Below are 18,686 nucleotides of genomic sequence, written 5' to 3'. Positions count from 1 at the left end.
AAGCTGCCCTGTATTTTAGTCAATGTTCCTATTGCCCTCCTGAAGGCTGACAGCTATGGGCCGTGGGAAAATCATGCATAAAGAGGGTTTAGAAACATCCCATCACTGCGAGGGAGAACACAGTGCCTTGGCATAAGTCCTCTCCTAAGGTAGGGCTTGGAGCTAGTGTCAGTTTGGATCCACTGCATAAAGCAGCCAGAAGAACTTCTCTTCTATTCCATGCCCTTGGAAGGGAGCCAGGATGTTACATGATGTCTGTATATTGCTCTCCTCCTAGGTTTATGTTTAGTGGAAAAAAGTCTTTACTAGGCACTTCCAAAAGACCCCCACATTTTAGATCATAGCCGCCAGTTTTGATATTGAAAGAATTCCAGCTGCCATCACTGGACCCATATGCTGCTAAGCCATATTACTACAGCAACATGAACATTAAGCCTTCCCCCCGCAATTCCAGCATCTATTCTAGCCGCTGCTTATAGCATACAAGGAGCATGAAATGATTTTGTCTGATGAGGAATGGCTTTTATTCTCTACCACAAAGCTTAGCTTTCCCTCGCCCCTTCTCTAACTGCAGAGGTGAGGGAAGGTGGAAATTAAAAGCAAAATCTGACTGAGTTGTTCCATTCAGGCTTTTTTCTTCATTCATATTATGTCAAAGTACTTGTGTGGAAAGGCTGTGAATATTAAACTCATCTTGTAGGTGAAGAGAGAGCGGTCGTGACTTGATTTGCCTCAGCTGGAGCCCGCCCTACACGGCTTTAAATCGTTTTGACTCGTGGGAGTGCGCACAGCATTTCAAACAGCAGATTTGCTCCCATGAGGGCTGTGTTACCTACAAACAAAGAAAAAACCATGACTATCCAATGGCTTCCAATTAAAGGGTCAGTCAGAAAGTCATTACTACACGAACAAAGGGTTATTTTCCAACTCTTCCTCCGATATCTAGGCCCCAGCCTGTAATTGACTCCATGTTGGCAGAGGCTCATTCAAATCAATGACGTGCTCCTACACAAATTCACTTGCCTGACTGAGACCGGCTGCTTAAAAGCCATACACTAGTGAAAAGCTGTCTGTGCTGGTAAACTACCAATGTAGTTATGCTGAATGCTTTAGTTCTACCAAACTGCCTTCTTGTCTTCAAATGGAATCTCTACCCCAACCCCAGGAAATAAATTAGAGTAACTGATAGCCAACAGCTGAAACAATACACAAGTAACTTAATTCTTAGTCACACAAGTTTCATTTGCACAGTACACTAAGGCTGTATCTACAGCGCCTGCCCCGATTCACAGCTGGTGCTACTTCCCTAGTGAGCGCCTTGGTGGAAAGCTGTAGTCTTTCCCATTGTACAAGGGAAGAGAACACACTTGGTCCTGTCCGTATGTTCACTCGCCATTGTGACGGGTTGGATCACAGAAACCCCCTGGGAGCTGCCACCTGGTGTGCCAAGACTAATTAATAAGTAAATAGTGATTTTATTAAATACAGAAAATTGGATTTAAGTGGTTCCAAGTAGTAACAGACCGAACAAAGTGAATTACCAAGCAAAATAAAATAAAACACGCCAGTCTACGTCTAGTACAGTACTAAAAACTGAATACAGATAAAATCTCACCCTTAGATGCTTCAATAAGATTCTTTCACAGACTGGAACTGGACACCTTCCTAGTCTGGGCACAATCCTTTCCCCGGGTACAGCCCTTGTTCCAGCTCAGGTGGTAGCTAGGAGATTCCTCACGATGGCTGCCGCCCTTGTTCTCTTCCACCCACTTATGTATCTTTTGCATCAGGGAATCCTTTGTCCCTCTGGGTTCCCACCCCTCCTTCTCAGTGGAAAAACACTGATGGATTCCAGTTCAGGTGACATAGTCACATGTCCTGTGAGACCCCAAGCCGCCTTTCCTCCCAGCCTGACTCACAGGAAGGCCTGCCTGCAAACAGCCATCCACAGTCAATTGTCCTGGTCGATGGGAGCCATCAAGATTCCAAGCCACCATTCATGGCCCATTTGCATAACTACAATAGGCCCTCAGAGTTATATTTCATATTTCTAGTTTCTGATACAAGAGTGATACATTTATACAACTAGGATGACCACACTCAGTGGATTATAAGCTTTGTAATGATACCTTACAAGAGACCTTCTGCATGAAGCATATTCCAGTTACACTATCTTCACACTCTATACAGAGAGTGCATCACAACCATTGCTACACTGTGGGAGCTACACCCATCGTGACCAGCTGACTTTTGCCAGCATAAATGCAACCTAAGACTCCAGGGGCAGGGCTACACTCGAAACTTCAAAGCGCTGCCGCGGAAGCGAGTGTGGTCACGCGCCCACGCTGGGAGAGAGCTCTCCTGGTACTCCACCTCCACAAGGGGATTAGCTTTATGGCGCTGTAACTTGCTGCGCTCAGGGGGATGTTTTTTCACCTCCCTGAGCGAGAAAGTTGCAGCACTGTGAAGTGCCGGTGTGGCCAAAGCCCAGGTCTGTCCCTTTATGTGTATAACTCACACTGAAATCAATCCAAAGGCAGAGTGGCCCCGGGACAGGACTGTCCAGTGTTGTTATAGTCTCTACAGATCTCCAGGAACCAGACACAGTGTTTGGGTTTTTGGGTTTTTTTTTGGTGTTTCTTAAAGCAAGCACTTCTCTCCCTGCATGAGCCCGGCTGCGTGTATATACATATGACAAAGTCAATTCCATTCGCAGAGTGTTCTGCTAAAAAGTGTGCCTTTGGCAGGACATGAACCTAATACAGCCATCATCTTATTACAGGGTGCGCTTTGCCTACCACAGTTTCTGAACATAACAGGTTCCAATACTGGTTTTTCTAAATTAAATTAGTTTTAAATATTGTTTTTTCTTTTTTGCTGTTGAAGCATGGAGTCGCCTCTGTCACCAAGGGCGGGACCGATGTCTCTTTGCATTTACCTGGCTGCCACAGCAGTACAGAGGAAGGATTGCTTAGTGGTTAAAGCACTGGACTTTGAGTCCAGAAAACTGGCTTTTATTTATTGCCTCCACCAGCAAGTTTGGTGAGTGAGCTGTGACAGGTCCTGTCACCTCCCTGTAGCTCAGTTTCCTCCATCTGAAAAGGGAGCGACAAGGGGACCAAGTGGATCAGATCATTAGTGGTTGAGGTGCTTGCACTGAAGGGGCTACAGAACTGCAGAATGGAAGTACAGATTTACACAAACACAGCAGTTCATTCACAAGTGCTTCTTACCTTCCAGCTGTTTAGAGTACTGAGCTGAGTTTTGACTAACGCTGAGGAATCCATATCTTGGTTATACAAGAGCTGTGGCCTCTCCTGTTTACACAGCACTATTTGTCCCCGACATCCTGGTGGTCACACACTCTAGCATACCCTGAAATCGCTGTTGCTAGATTTCTAAAGACTACTCTGCATTTTCTTAAATATTCTCATGCAACATGCTGTTTGAATTGTCGGTAATACACAGAGTAGGAATAGCTGACTATAAGTAAAAAGAAAAGGAGGACTTTTGGCACCTTAGAGACTAACCAATTTATTTGAGCATAAGCTTTTTTGTAGCTCACGAAAGCTTATGCTCAAATAAATTGGTTAGTCTCTAAGGTGCCACAAGTCCTCCTTTTCTTTTTGCGAATACAGACTAACACGGCTGTTACTCTGAAACCTGACTATAAGTATTTCCAACAGCCATCACTATGTTCTCTAGGGATGCTCAAACTGTCCAGGACCAAATATCTGTCTTTTTGTTTTGAACTCTAGACAGCGTCCAGTGCCCACAGCTAAACAGGACCCAATCTATTACTGACAAACATGGTATGCAGCAGTTCTCTAAGTTTGCTTTATTGTCCCAAATATTTCCTGTGACTCACCAGAAGCATCATAGATTGGTGCAACTTCAACAAGGTCACATCCCACTATATTCAGTCCTTGGCACCCACGAATGATCTCCAAAGCCTAGGGAAGGTAAGAAAGGGCTAGTTACTAGGTACCCAAATTGTTAACTTTGAAAACACTCTATATATTTAAATAGCCGAGGGGGTGTTTTCGTTTTTAAACACAGCTGACATGAAATCAGAGAAGATACAGTCCAAGATCACTGCTGTAACCTAGTGCTCTTTGTTTGTTACATATTGATCCGGAGTGAGCGGAAAGCAGAGGATTAGATGTATAAATACTGAGACACCATCAAACTGTATATCAGCTCAATCTCCCTTAGCAGTGGCTTTTCCTATACTAGAAGGGTAACTTCCAATCTCTCTCTAGATTATAGGCAGGACACAATAGGAATTCTCAATGATTTCAGTTCCCGCTCTGCCAAGTTTCTTGTTTAAAGACTTCTAAATCCCATTTAGTTCCTTGACCCTTAGATTCATCCCCAAGACTCCTGTCCCCGACCAGACGAGGGTCTTCACGATCGGGTTCCCCATCGGGGGATCGGAGACGGACGGGATTGGAGCTGAGTCCGAGAGAGCAAGAGGACTGTGAGAGACAGCGAGAGTCCAAGAAAGAGCTGCAGAAGCAGCAGCAGCATGAACTGGCGGTGGTGGAGCGGAGAGGCCTAGGGGACCTCCCAGGGGTGAGTGGGGATAGACCCCGGGGTGCCAGTTCCGCAGGGAACCTCGAGTCTAAATTGCTGCCCCTGGTTAAGGGGCGAGGGGGAGATGTGGATGCCCACCTCACTGCCTTTGAGCAGGCTGGAGATTTGAACCAGGGGGACCCTGTGGAAAAGCCCCGGTGTCTAGCTCCCTTGCTGGGTCCCAAGGCCATAGACTCCGTCAGCCAGATGGGTGGGGAGGTGGACAGGCTCCCACTCCTGAGCCCAACCTATCTGTCTGTGTGGAGTCTCCTGGGGCCAGGCCCCTCGGACCTCCAGTGGGAGCAGAAGGTGTGGTCAATGGGGAGACATTCCTGGGGTGGCGAGATCCTGGGACAGAGAGAACTGGTGTCAGGCCCTGGGTGGTGCAGCCTCAGATGCTGAGGGGCTGCGTGAGCTGGGTGAGGGTCCCAGGGATGAAGCCCCTCGCCCTGCCTATGGCCCAGATCCCTGTGCAGACACAGGAGGGGTGGGGCTCCAGGATACCAGCTGCGAGACCCTGTTGTGGGGTGACTGTGCCTCCTTGGGACAGGATCCAGGCCCTGCTCCTGTAACTGCCCAGGGTGTGAATTTGAATCAGGGAACCAATCGGTGGAGAGGGAAATGGTCAGTGAAAATGCAGATGACCTGGCTGGCAGGGGGGAGGACCTGCTAGGTTCAGGCTACTGCCTGCCTGTAACCAGACCCCTGGGGCTCCCCGCCCCCCTTGCACACCGGAGAGGGGGCTCACGCTGGCTCTGATGCAGTGAGGAAAGCAGCGAGCTCGCTGCCTGCCCCACTGGGACAGCAAGGGCAGCGCTGAGCACAGTGGGAGCTGAGACCCCACCTGAGTGCGGGGAAACGCAGGCAGGGCAGGGGATCTGTTGGGAGTGGCAAGGTGCTTGGTAAGGAAAGTTTGGATGAGCCTAGGCAGCCTTGTGAGCTGATGGCTGTGTCTAGGCAGCAGGGTGGGAAGGCGAGGAGAGCGGAAGATGAGTGTCCCTGGACCTTACCTGTTAGCTGGGTGGAGAAGTGTGACAGTGAAGGAAATGTGCCTGTGTCTGTCAGGGGTATTGACTTGCCTATGGAGGGAGCTACCCTGATCTCCAGGCAGTTGTCTGTGAACTGCCCTGTGTGCTGGGACAAGGGGAATGAGATCCCAAGCTGTGTGTCTGGGAAAGGAGAAAGTGTGTCCAGCTTAGGGGGGAGGGATAGCTCAGTGGTTTGAGCATTGGCCTGCTAAACTCAGGGTTGTGAGTTCAATCCTCGAGGGGGCCATTTAGGGATTTGGGGCAAAAATTGGGGCTTGGTCCTGCTTTGAGCAGGGGCTTGGACTAGAGGACCTCCTGAGGTCCCTTCCAATCCTGATATTCTATGATTTCTAGGAGCGGACAGTGTAAGCCCTTGGACTTCCTTTAAAGGGAGCCAGGTTTTCCCTGCATCCACTCTGCACATTCAGAAATAAAGTCTGAGCATCTCCTTACCTGAGCAGGTGTGAGACCAGCAATTTCAGGTGTCCCTGTGCCAGGGGCATATGCAGGGTCCAATCCATCAATATCAAAGCTGATGTAAATGGGCTTGGCTCCCATCTGCTTTCTCACCTCCCCCATCAGTGGTACCAATGACTTCAGCCAGCAGTCTTCAGCCAGGACGACACGGAAACCCTGGTGGAGGAAGGAGAAGAAAGGTTGGCTTCACCTGCTTGAAACACGCTGCTGGGGAAAGGAAACGGGTGGAGAGAGCAGTGGTCCAGTGTAATGTTTATGCAAACAGCTCTAACTGGCCAAAGCAAGTGTCTTCTGCAGATCACAATGGTGCTTCCAGCCAGTCTGTGGTCTCGCATTTGCTCCCTCTTCCACTATGCCCCCACGTAGGACAGACTATGGTCTCCGCCTGCCCTGGCAAGTAGCGCTTTTCCCACAGGTAAGCTGTTCAGGGCATATGCTGCTGGAAACAGCACAGACAGGAGAGCAATGAGGGAGCGGGGGTGCCATTCCCTTGCCATCTGGTGCAAAAGGAGGAGAGAGGGACAATAAATGAAAAGAATGGCAGCGGGTGGCTTTTGTCCTGCTCTAAGTGTCTTAGTTGCAGGGACTGGAATGGGAGAAGTGTTCCATGCCACGGCATCAGTTAATGAACAATATCATCTTGCACCTTTTGTCTGAGGATCTCACATCACACACACTCAGCAAGCCTCTCAGCAGCCGTCTCAGGACATATTGTTATTCCCAGCACTGAAATCAATGGCCATTTTGGCCCTGACTGCACAGGCTGGGCCCGGCGGAGAGTAGAGAAGGTTTTGGCAGCAGTATACGCTACCTGGTCCCAGCAGTATTTGTAGGGATCCGGGGTGTAGGAGGAGCCTCTGATTCCGATCTGAACCACGCGTTTGCAGTCCAGGAGCCCCTCGTCCACGCAGCGTCGGAATGGCGTCCCATGGTAGATCTTCTCCCCCAGCGCTGTGTCTCCTGTGTCGGTGTGAGCATCCACGTGCACCAGTCCCACGGGACCATGCCTAATTGGGACAGGGCAGGCACAAACATGGCCTTAGCTCCAGCCCCATGCTCACATGCATTTGTGTGGATGCTTTGGTTAACACAGGTGCTTACAGTATGTGACAGATCGAAACCAGTGGGGTACAGAAGTCCGGTCGAAGGCAAATATACTGGCCACAGGATGACTAGTTTTCGGTTCCCTGAGTAACCAGAGCAGGGGCTGCCCTAGAGCAATCAGGAACCTGCTAGAACCAATTAAGACACCTGGAGCCAATTAAGAACTTACTAGAATCAATTATGGCAGGCAGATTAATCAGGACACCTGGTTTTTAACAAGGACCTCCCATCAGTTGGGGGGGGGCATAAAAGGAGCGAGAAGGCATGCTGCTGGAGGACTGAGGAGTACAAGCATGATCAGGCTTCAGGAGGAAGATCCTGCGGTGAGGATAAAGAAGGTGCTGGGGGGAGGCCGTGGGGAAGTAGCACAGGGAGTTGTAGCTGTCACACAGCGGATACAGGAGACTTAGACAGCTGCTATCCACAGGGCCCTGGGCTGGAACCCGGAGTAGAGGGTGGGCCCGGGTTCCCCCCAACTCCCGATCGGACACAGGAGGAGTTGACCTGGGCTGTGAGCAACACCAGAAGGGAAGGTCTAATTTGGAAAGGGATCTGGCCTGTCCCTGACCCCCTAGGTGGGACAACAGAGATGGTGGAGAAGTTTCCCCCACGCTGGCTGGCGATGAGGTTAGCGCCTCTAGCAGAAGTGGCCAAACTGAGGGCTGCCGTGAACCTCTGAGGGGAGCAAATCTGCCAAAAAGGCCCCACCAAGGCAGAGGAGGAACTTTGTCACAAGTGTTAGGATATAGATATTCAGGCCTGTCTGCAAAGGCCTGTACTTTAAGAATTTAGGTGTATTCTTATCACTTGGCTAGTTCTAGAGGTATAAAAGAAAGAATCAAAATCACTGTCTGCTGGTGTAAGGGCCTTCTCTTACTGCGACAGTCTGAGGCCCTGTTCTTAGGCTAAGGCCTTCGGCTAAGCAGCAGAAGCAGCCATAAGCTAGGAAGCGAACAGTCACATCCTCACATTCCAAACTAGTCACATTGAAATAAGGTGCTATTGGGCTGTCAGGCACTATCAGGACAGGGTTGTATTCCTATCACCTCCAGAGAAAGGGAAGTGCCTAGAAAATGTAAAAGGAAACTTAGTTTGATAGCATCCTGTCTGGCAAGAACTCACTTATCAATAGCTGGGATGTGAAATCCTCACTTCTGTATTGTTTTGTCATTATAGTTCCCACTTTGCTATTGTTTATTGGCATGGTCTCTGTCTGGTTCTGTGATTGTTTCTGTCTGCTGTATAATTAATTTTGCTGGGTGTAAACTAATTAAGGTGGTGGGATATAATTGGTTAGCTAATCATGTTACAATATGTTAGGATTGGTTAGTTAAATTTCAGTAGAATGATTGGTTAAGGTATAGCTAAGAATATTACTGTATAAATTAGGGGCAAACAGGAAGTAAGTTGTGATTCGAAAATAAGGAAAAAGGAACTTGTATTTAAGCTTGCTGGAAGTTCACCCCAATAAACATTGAATTGTTTGCACCTTCGGACTTCGGGTATTGTTGCTCTCTGTTCATGCGAGAAGGACCAGGGAAGTGGGAGAGTGAAGGAATAAGCTCTCTAACAACAAGTAGTTCTGACCTTGTTCAATCCTTCAGCATAAAATCTTGGATTCTTCACAATGATAGAGATCTAGATGCCAAACAGATCATACAATTGATTTGTCAAGGTCTTCTTCCCACCCTAGATTCCTATGGCTTCAGACCTCTGAGAAGGCATCTTTCTATTCAGCAGGAAGGCAATAAGCACATGAGCGCACCAATTAACTCTAGGGCAAAGATAGCCAGAGACTGAGTGCAGACACAAGATGCCAGCTGGGATCAGCACAAACAAGCTCTGAGTAAGTGAGAGGAGCAAACAGGAAGATTGCCAGCATCTAGCTATTGATTGACAGATACTGCTGCAGCCCGACTTTATCCCTCACATGACTCTCCAACCCTGTCTGATTACACGAACCCTGGAACCCCAAATGTCTGAGGAGCCATTGGAAAGATAAGAAGAACAGTAGGAAGCTAAGACGGCTCCATCAGAAGCTCTTTAATGACCAGAAGCTCTTTAATGACCTGAAAATTAAAAAGGAAGCCTACAAAAATGTGGAAACATGGACAAATTGCTGATGATGAGTATAAAAGAATAGCACAAGCATGTAGGGACAAAATCAGAAAGATGGGCACAAAATGAGTTACACCTACCAAGCGACATAAAAGGCAATAAGAAGAGGTTCTATAATACATGAGTAGGATTAGAGACACAAAGGAAAGTGTAGGTCCTCCATTTAGCAGAGAGGGAGAGCTAATAACTGACGACATTAAGAAGGCTGAGCTGTGTAATGCCTGAATACTACAGTCTTCACTAAAAAGATAAATTGTGACCCAATACTTAACACAATTAATGTTAAGAACAAGAAGGAAGGAATGCAAGCCAAAATAGAGAAAGAACAAGTTAAAGAATATTTCTTTAAATTAGATGTATTCAAGTCAGCAGAGCCTGATGAAATTCATTTCAGGGTACTTAAGGAACTAGCTGGGGAAATCTCAGAACTGTTCATGATTATGTTTGAGAACCCAGGGAGGGCAAGTAAGGTCCCAGAGGACTGGAGAAAAGCAAACATTGTAATGATCTTTAAAAAGGGGAACAAAGAGGACCCGGGGAATTATAGACCAGTCAGCCTAACTTCAATAGATGAAAGAATCTGGAATATATTATTAAGTAATCAATTTGTAAGCACCTACAGGATACTAGGGTTATAAAGAATAGCCACAAGGGATTCATCAAGAAGAAATCATGCCAACCCCACCAAATTTCTTTTTCAACAGGGTTACTGGTCTAGTTGACGGGGGGGAAGCTGTAGACATGATGTGTCTAGATTTCAGTATGGCTTTGGACACAGTCCCACATAACAGTCTCATAAGCAAACTAGCAAAATGTAGTCTAGATGAAATTACTTTAAGGTGGGTGCAAAACTGGTTGAAGACCGTACTCAAAGAGTATTTATCAAAGGTATGCTGTCAAATTGGGAGGCCACATCTGGTGGGGTCCCGTAGGGGTCTAGCCTGAGTTCAGTGCTATTCAACATTTTCATCAATGACTTGGCTAACGGAATGGAGAGGATGTTCTAAACACTGCAGATGACACCAAGCCGTGAGGGGGTCGCTAGCACTTTGGAGGACGGTATGAGAATTCAAAACAATTTTGACAAATCAGAGAATTGGTATGAAATCAACAAGATGAAATTAAATAAGGACAAGCGCAATGCAGTACACGAGGAAGGAAAAATCAAACGCACAACTACAAAATGGAGAATAACTGGGAGGTGGTCAGACTGCTGAAAAGGGTGTGGGGGTTATAGTAGATCATAAGTTGATTATAAGCCAACAATGTGATGCTGTGGCGAAAAAGGCTAACAACATTCTGGGGTGTATAAACGGGAGTGTTGTAGGTAAGACAAGGGAGGTAAATTGCCCCACTACACACAGCAATAATGAGGCCTCTGCTGGGGTATTGTGTCCAGGTCTCGGCACCACACTTTAAGAAAGATATGGATGAATTGGAGAGAGTCCAGAGGAGAGCAACCAAAATGATAAAAGGGTTAGGAAGTCTGACCTATGAGGAAAAGTGACCAAAAATTGGGCATGTTTAGTCTTGAGAAAAGACTTTAAACTTACTTTTCTGCCACTGCCTGCAGGATCGGGTATGTTATTGTGTGATCACCACCTGCAACGGGACAGAGAACATGCTATGTAATAAGAACAGGCCAGCACTGACCAGATATATTTTCCAGTCATAGCAAGCTACATTCATATTGCACCACTCCTCTCATAGGGGAACACATCCGCACTTCACAAAGAGAGAGCTCATCCTTTCGAAGCAACAGCCTTTATTCATCTAACTACCTTCCCTGCAGCTTTAATTGGTGGCAGATAGTATAAAAAGGGGCAGCTTCTCTTTTCAAAAGCTCTCAAAAATCCAGCTGGCTGTCACTCTCTTGCTGCAGCTGGGACTCAAGGCCAGCTTCTGAATGCAGATCCCGGATATACAGCCCTCTCTCGCCGCAGCAGGCTGGGGGAGAGGTGCCTCTCCCCCAGCCCCAGAGCTGAACCAGCAGCAGCAAAGGTCTGGGAGCAGCTGCAGGAGACTGAATTATCTCAGCAGGGAGGAGAGAGGAGCTCTGTTGCACTCTCAAGACCCTGTTAATAAATTAGTCTGTATCCATTGCAGTGTATGGGGCAGAAGGGGGAGGTGGCTTTAATGGATCCTGCTATTCTTCCAGGTGCCCACTTTCTGGTGTTTTAACAGCAAAGCATGAGATTGGGCCCAGCCCTGGGTTCCTTACCCATCGTGAGGGGAATGCAGCCAGCTGCCACAATCTTCTGATAGGCTTCTCGGATTTGCCTGCAGCTGTCCTGCAGGTTGTAGAGGTTCACATTCACATCACCAATGTCAGCAACCATGAGGGAATGGAAAGGTGCTGCCCCAGTGCTGGGGTTATACATTCTCACCATGCCCGACTCCGCTCGAATATGGCGAGGGCCGAACCTGGAAGGGAAAGAATCCCACACTTCGTTATCTGGGATGGTTCGAGGACGAAACTTGTATAGAAACCGGGGATTCTGAACACATGGCTGGTTGGGCACACACTCCTCCTAGACACTTAGGAGTTGAAGGCTGGAAAGACCATTGCGGCAAATGTTTCAAGTGGGACTATATTGTGGTTGTGATAGTCTACATCAGATGCATAATGAGTATGGCCGAATGGTTTCAACAGACAGGTCATCTGTAGATCCAGGCAGAGAGCTTACTGCAAATCGAGAGTGCATGCAAAGATTTTCACATGTGACTCTGATTCTGGGTGGCCAACCTGAGAAGATTTTCAGGGGCCTGCTTTTCAGATATGCTGAACACCCACCTTTTCAACCTCCGCTCCCTTTAAAGTGTCTAAATTGTCAGGTGCTTTTGAAACTCTTTGCCAGTCACACCAGATTTACAAGAAAGTCTCTGACTGGAGCCACACATGATCCATCTGCTGAAGTGCTTAGGCTATGCTCACAACCGGAAAGCCTGAAATGGGCGTCTCCCTGCAGCATCCAGTCACGCTCAATGGACACTCACAGACACTATTAGGTTTGCTGTCTCCACAGAGACAATGTACTCATTAACCTGTTAGATTAGCTGAAGACTCCCATTTACTTCAACATAACAGCACTGAGATTAGGGTGACCAGATGTCGCCATATTAGGGGCTTTGTCTTAGATGCGCAACTATCCCCCCCCCCCCCCAAAAAAAAAAAGTATCCCGATTTTTCGCACCTGCTATCTGGTCACCCTAACGGAGATGGTTTATAGTAAAACTAAGAATAAGTTTATTAATAAAGAACCTAGATGTAAATGATACTAAGCCAGAGGAAAACAGACTGGTATGGTTACAAACCAAACATGCTTTCTAGTGACTAAGGATTATTTTTAGCAAGTTATAAACTTCGCCTAAGCAGGTTACTCACTCAATCAAATTCCCCGCAACTCCAGCCGTTTAGGTAAGAGGAATGCACAGTCTCAGTGTTCCCATAAGTGATGGATAACTAGAATGTCTTTTTGCTGTACTTTATCTTTGCCAAAGTCCATTGTCTTTGGATCAGGAGCCGGGAAGACTTCCTAGGAGTGCAGACTCTGTCCCCAATATGCTGCTGTTTGTTAGCTTGATTGCTGTGTTTACCTCATATATAAATGTACTTTCATTGTCCTTTGGCTTATAGAAGTTGATCTAAACCAGGGGTGGCAAACTATGGGCCGCAGGCCAGATCTGGCCCGTCAGGGCTTCGAATCCGTCCCGTGGGCTTGCCAGCCCTGCGCCTCTCCAATAAGTGGCCAGCACCACGTTCCTGCAGCCCCTGGGAGGAGTGGGGGCAGAGGGCTCCGCGCGCTGCCCTCACCTGCAGACACCGCCCCCCACAGCTCCCATCGGCAAGGAACAGAGAACCGTGGCCAACGGGAGCTTCAGGGGAGGTACCCACAGACGAGGGCAGCACGCGAAGCCCTTTGCCCCCCCATTCCCCGGGGCCGAGGGACGTGGTGCCGGCTGCTTCCGGGAGCGGCATCTCGCTAGGGCAGGTAGGGAGCCTGCCATAGCCCTGCTGCCACCCGGAGCAGCTCAAGGTAAGTGGTGCCAGGCTGGAGCCCGCACCCCTCCTGCACCCCAACCCCCCCCTTCCTCAATCCCCCCTGCCGCACCCCTCCTGCACCCCAACCCCCTGCCCTGAGCCTCCTGCCACACCCCACACCCCTTCTGCACGCCAGCCCCCTGAGCCCCCTGCCGCACCTCAACCCCCTGCCCTGAGCCCCTCCTGCACACCGCACCCCCTCCCACACCCCGCACTCCCTCCCACACCCCAACCCCCTGCCCCAGCCCTACATTCATGGCCCTACATGCAATTTCCCGGTCCAGATGTGGCCCTCGGCCCAAAAAGTTTGCCCACCTCTGACCTAGACAGGTAAATCCCCATTCCTTTGTCTCAGGCAAGTTGGTTTATCAACTCTCTCCACAATATATTATAGGAACATATTTTCAGCACCCATACATAACTCTATGCACCACCCATACATACATCACGCTGATATTCACGACCAGCATGTCACCAGTTTTCATAAAAGACTTGACTCAATGTGCTTTTATAGTACAATAATATTATATTCAGTCGGTTGATTCAACTGCAAATTCTTTGGGGTTCAGACCCTTGTTCTGGGGTGTCTGGACCCTGACTGTCACATTACAGAACCACTCTGACAACTGGCACCTTCATTAGCAGCCCGAACAGGACTGAATGGGTACCAAGAGCAAACCACCCTCTCCCGCTTTTTCTTGGTCCCTGCAGGACGTGCCCGAGGCAGACTGGCAGGGCAGTACGGGAAACCTTGCATTCTGCCATATCTGTTCCCTGGAATAACAAGAGGCCTGCATGCTACCAGGCAGGCGGTCCCAATCTTTCATCAGCACTGACTCCCCTGGGATTTTTCTTGAATAGCCCCTATCTCATAGGTTGTGGCTTCCCCCTCCTCAGCTCTTAGCCTAATAGCTGCCCCTTACCTTGCACCAGGACGGTTGGAGGTTCCCGTGTCAAGGGGCACCCCAACAAAAGCAGCATCTAGTCCCTCTGGTGAAGTCTGAACGGGCAGCTTCATCATGGAGCAGACCCCCACGGGCCTGGCTACGAATTGAGCACTGGGAGGCATATTGAAGCTAGAACCAGCGAGAAAGCGGCGAGGGGCACCATGCCCAGCGAGCAGGTGCTCCAAGCCCCCACGATGGAAGCCAGGCAGGGAGCCAGCTGCAGCGGGGTGAGCTGTGGCCCACACACACGGGCTAGCTCTGGGGCTGCTCAGCAAAGGTGGCTGGAGCTTGGCTGCCAGGAAAGTTGCCGAGAACTTCCGAAGGCAGAGTCGCTCCTTGCAGAGCGTTCTCCAGAGCAGCTGGCTGCCTCGCAGAAAGAGGGCCTCCATCTGCACCCCCTGCTTAGCCCTCCTTCCCCAGCACAGCAGACACCCAGAGCTGGCCCTTCAGGTTCAAAGCAGAGAGTGGCTGGGTAGCAGAGACAGACAGCACTCATGTCACCCCCCTCATTCCCTTCCCCCTGGCAGGTTCAAAGTGCAACACCGAGATCCACATCTCCCTCTGTTCCTCCAGGCCAATAGCAGAGATACAGCAGCTTTAAACTCCTACCCTTTCCCCATAATCCATTCCCACTCCCCCTGCCCCCCCCCCCGTTTCCTCCCACCTTGCATTCTGGGAAATGGAGTCTTTTCCTCCTCTGGGATTGTCAGATGCCGTGTCAGGGACCCCAGAGTCTACTCAGCCAAATGGCCGGAGCAATTTGAATTTGTGCCGCATGGAGCATTATTGCCGTGATCTGACGTGGCCAGGTTCCAGCTTGCAACATGTTCATTTAAATCAAGCAGCCTGTAGTCCCTGCGGGCCGCACCTCCATATGATTAAAGGAAAAGGAAGCCACAGGCCTCACTGCAGAACTGCCTGAGCTACCTTTGCCTGTTAGTCGAAGGGATCCTTTGCAAAATTTACCACTAGAATTTCAAGTTGTCTTCACTGCCCTGCTGCAATACACACTGACGGGGAATGCAGCAGCTGTTTAAAGGGGTCAGGTGTCGTAGCAAAGGTTTAGGGAAAAGAGAAGAACTTTTTCTTCACATCTCACCCTCTGACTTTCCACTTTCTTGAGGACCATGTGATTTCAGCATGAGCCTTGCCTATTAGGTCTCCACAGACAATTCTCCAAGGGAGTTCTGCGGATTTGCCCCAGTTCCAGCTCCAGATGCCCAGCTGGCCTAGTGCAAACCCCAAGCATGTACACACAGAGTCCCAGTATGCGGCTGTAGCACTTAGAGCAAAGTCAGCTGTATCAGTACAAATGGCAGCTTTCCTTTTCTAGGGGAGATGCACTGGTAACTATACCGGCAACCAGCCACTGATGACTGGACTCAGGGTAAGTCCCCAGGGAAGCGTAGGCCTTAGTCATCATAAAAGACTTTGGGTTGGAAGTAATACAATCCTAGAGTTTTATCACATTTTCGATTAATACCCAAGTGATATGAACTCTCATAGTAGGAAGCCCAAGAAATGGCAACTCCTTGTAACAGTGCAGCTGTGAACACTGTCAGTGTATATCAGAAAATGGCAAACTCTCTGCCAAAATCCAGCTGTGACCAAAAGCTTCCAGTGGTTAAATACATTCTGATGATGGACACTCAGCATTTCTTTGCTTCACAAGCCCCAGCTTTCCCATTTTTAGCAAGCAGGAACCTGCAACCTTTTAAAAAAAACTATATTAATCTTGGCTAGAGATAGTTGGAACATTTTCAACAAACTGAAATTTCAGCAAAACTGAAAAAATTTCATGGAGACAGATCAGTTTTGAGGAAATTTTCAGCGAGACTATTTTGTGTGCATGCAAGAATACACATGTGCTCTGTTCCCTGGTGACAAGACTGCTGACCTGGGATGTTAAAGACCCAGGTTCAAGTCCCTACTCTGCCTCATTCAGAGTCATCTGGGATGAAAATCTCTGCTCTGAATCAAGCCGAGCAGAGATTGTACCTGGATCACCTCCCACATCTCACCCTTAGAATCATAGAATCATAGAATATCAGGGTTGGAAGGGACCCCAGAAGGTCATCTAGTCCAACCCCCTGCTCGAAGCAGGACCAATTCCCAGTTAAATCATACCAGCCAGGGCTTTGTCAAGCCTGACCTTAAAAACCTCTAAGGAAGGAGATTCTACCACCTCCCTAGGTAACGCATTCCAGTGTTTCACCACCCTCTTAGTGAAAAAGTTTTTCCTAATATCCAATCTAAACCTCCCCCACTGCAACTTGAGACCATTACTCCTCGTTCTGTCATCTGCTACCATTGAGAACAGTCTAGAGCCATCCTCTTTGGAACCCCCTTTCAGGTAGTTGAAAGCAGCTATCAAATCCCCCCTCATTCTTCTCTTCTGCAGGCTAAACAATCCCAGCTCCCTCAGCCTCTCCTCATAAGTCATGTGTTCTAGACCCCTAATCATTTTTGTTGCCCTTCGCTGGACTCTCTCCAATTTATCCACATCCTTCTTGTAGTGTGGGGCCCAAAACTGGACACAGTACTCCAGATGAGGCCTCACCAATGTCGAATAGAGGGGAACGATCACGTCCCTCGATCTGCTCGCTATGCCCCTACTTATACATCCCAAAATGCCATTGGCCTTCTTGGCAACAAGGGCACACTGCTGACTCATATCCAGCTTCTCGTCCACTGTCACCCCTAGGTCCTTTTCCGCAGAACTGCTGCCTAGCCATTCGATCCCTAGTCTGTAGCGGTGCATTGGATTCTTCCATCCTAAGTGCAGGACCCTGCACTTATCCTTATTGAACCTCATCAGATTTCTTTTGGCCCAATCCTCCAATTTGTCTAGGTCCTTCTGTATCCTATCCCTCCCCTCCAGCATCTCTACCACTCCTCCCAGTTTAGTATCATCCCTTATCTTCCCAAATCAAAAAGCTCGCATTTCAACCTGAAAACAGACATCAACGTAATTCAATTTTCACAAAAACCTCAAAAGGTAGTGTGAAACAGAATTGCTGTCCTCCTGCCAACTCTAATTTTGGCCACTGGACTGAACAAGATCAAACCAGATTGAATATCCGAGGCTCTCCTGTGTTTCATACCAAGCAGGCTTGACTCAGATGATGCAAGGAAGCTGTGAGATGTATTGACTACAGCAGTCCAAAATGCCTTGAGTCAAGATGGATGAAAATATTAAGAGGGATGCGACGTGGAGAGGTTGGTTAGACAAGGATGTGCTTGGGTGGTAGTTGGTGGAAGTGTCTGCCCTTCCTGCCCTAATCGGTGGAGTATCAACACACCTCTTTTCGCTGTCTATATCAAAGCACCAGACATATCTTTCCCTTTGTCTCTTCTAGGAATGTGTATTTAATTTCTCAATGACCTCTGCTTCCTGGTCCTCTGCTCCTTTTGGTTTTGTCTTCTCTTAGCCCATTGTGTCTCACAGCTGGTCCCTGCCCTAATAATCACCTGGCATACTTAGGTGCATCTGTAAGTAACAAATGCATTTTGAAAACTTGCTACTTCAGGATGCCAGCTGACTGCCTGCAGAGTTCAAGAGTCCCTTACACAACTAGCTATGTGCACAATGGGTTTTTCTTCACTTTCCACTGAAGCATGAGGTCACAGTGAAAAGCAGGATACTGGCTTAGATGGATCAGTGGTCTGATCTGCTTGGCAAATGCAAGGTTTCTAACTCCACTCCCTACTGTTCTGCAGACTGGAGCTTCTTAGAGACAGGAGGGGCAGTCACATGTGTAAAGCAATCTGGTTCCAGGGTAGAACTTCTGACAATACCTCTTCACGCAAATAAATGCAGATGGCAGCCTCAGTTCTCTAGTTCAAGTGAAAATTAATGAATGCTGTGTCCCATGTCCCAATTAACCCCTTTTCATAAAAGAGAAGCTGAGAATTCACTGCTGGGGTTGAAAGCTAACAGAAAAGTGACAGCGTTTACCCCTCCCTGCAAGCTGAAATCTCAGCATCAACCAGAGATTTCAACTCAGCAGCGGTTATGCACCTACTATCAGCAGTGCCTCGCCTGAGGTTACTAGCCCTCAGATCTTCTACAGGGTGTTACAGAACACAGAGCAGTGGGGCGGGGGAGAGATCCAACCCAGGCTTATATTCAGGAAAATTAGTTACTGTTTCACTATCCTCATTTATCATGGAAACATTGATAAGATTTCTCTAGTTCCCCGCTCTTATCTTGCAGGTTGTCGGAGCTGCTAGCACCCCACCCTTGGGGAGCGCAGAATGGGATGTTTCAGGAAGCACCTCCTGCTTGGAACACAGGCCATAATCCATACTTTGAAGCAAAAAATAAATGAAAAAAAAGACGAAGGGCCTCAAAAGCCAAACTGCATAAAACCTCAGATCTATCATGGTCCTGAT

General features: G+C 48.3%; 1 protein-coding gene across 1 annotated transcript; it reads right to left on the bottom strand.

Moving 5' to 3' along the window:
* Nucleotides 1-500: 500 nt before the first annotated feature.
* AGMAT (agmatinase (putative)) lies at nucleotides 501-14,824 on the bottom strand. The gene is made up of 7 exons (XM_048825141.2): nucleotides 14,268-14,824; nucleotides 11,524-11,726; nucleotides 10,856-10,904; nucleotides 6,892-7,087; nucleotides 6,057-6,236; nucleotides 3,869-3,953; nucleotides 501-832 (listed from the first exon to the last, which is right to left on the bottom strand). Exons 1-7 carry the CDS (start codon nucleotides 14,678-14,680, stop codon nucleotides 759-761), a joined length of 1,200 nt encoding a protein of 399 aa, XP_048681098.1. The 5' UTR covers nucleotides 14,681-14,824; the 3' UTR covers nucleotides 501-758.
* Nucleotides 14,825-18,686: the final 3,862 nt, after the last annotated feature.

Source organism: Caretta caretta, chromosome 18 (assembly GCF_965140235.1).
Source record: "Caretta caretta isolate rCarCar2 chromosome 18, rCarCar1.hap1, whole genome shotgun sequence".
Classification (NCBI taxonomy): domain Eukaryota; kingdom Metazoa; phylum Chordata; order Testudines; family Cheloniidae; genus Caretta; species Caretta caretta.
Note: the sequence above shows the minus strand (reverse complement) of the source record. Positions and strands in the feature narration are given on the sequence as shown.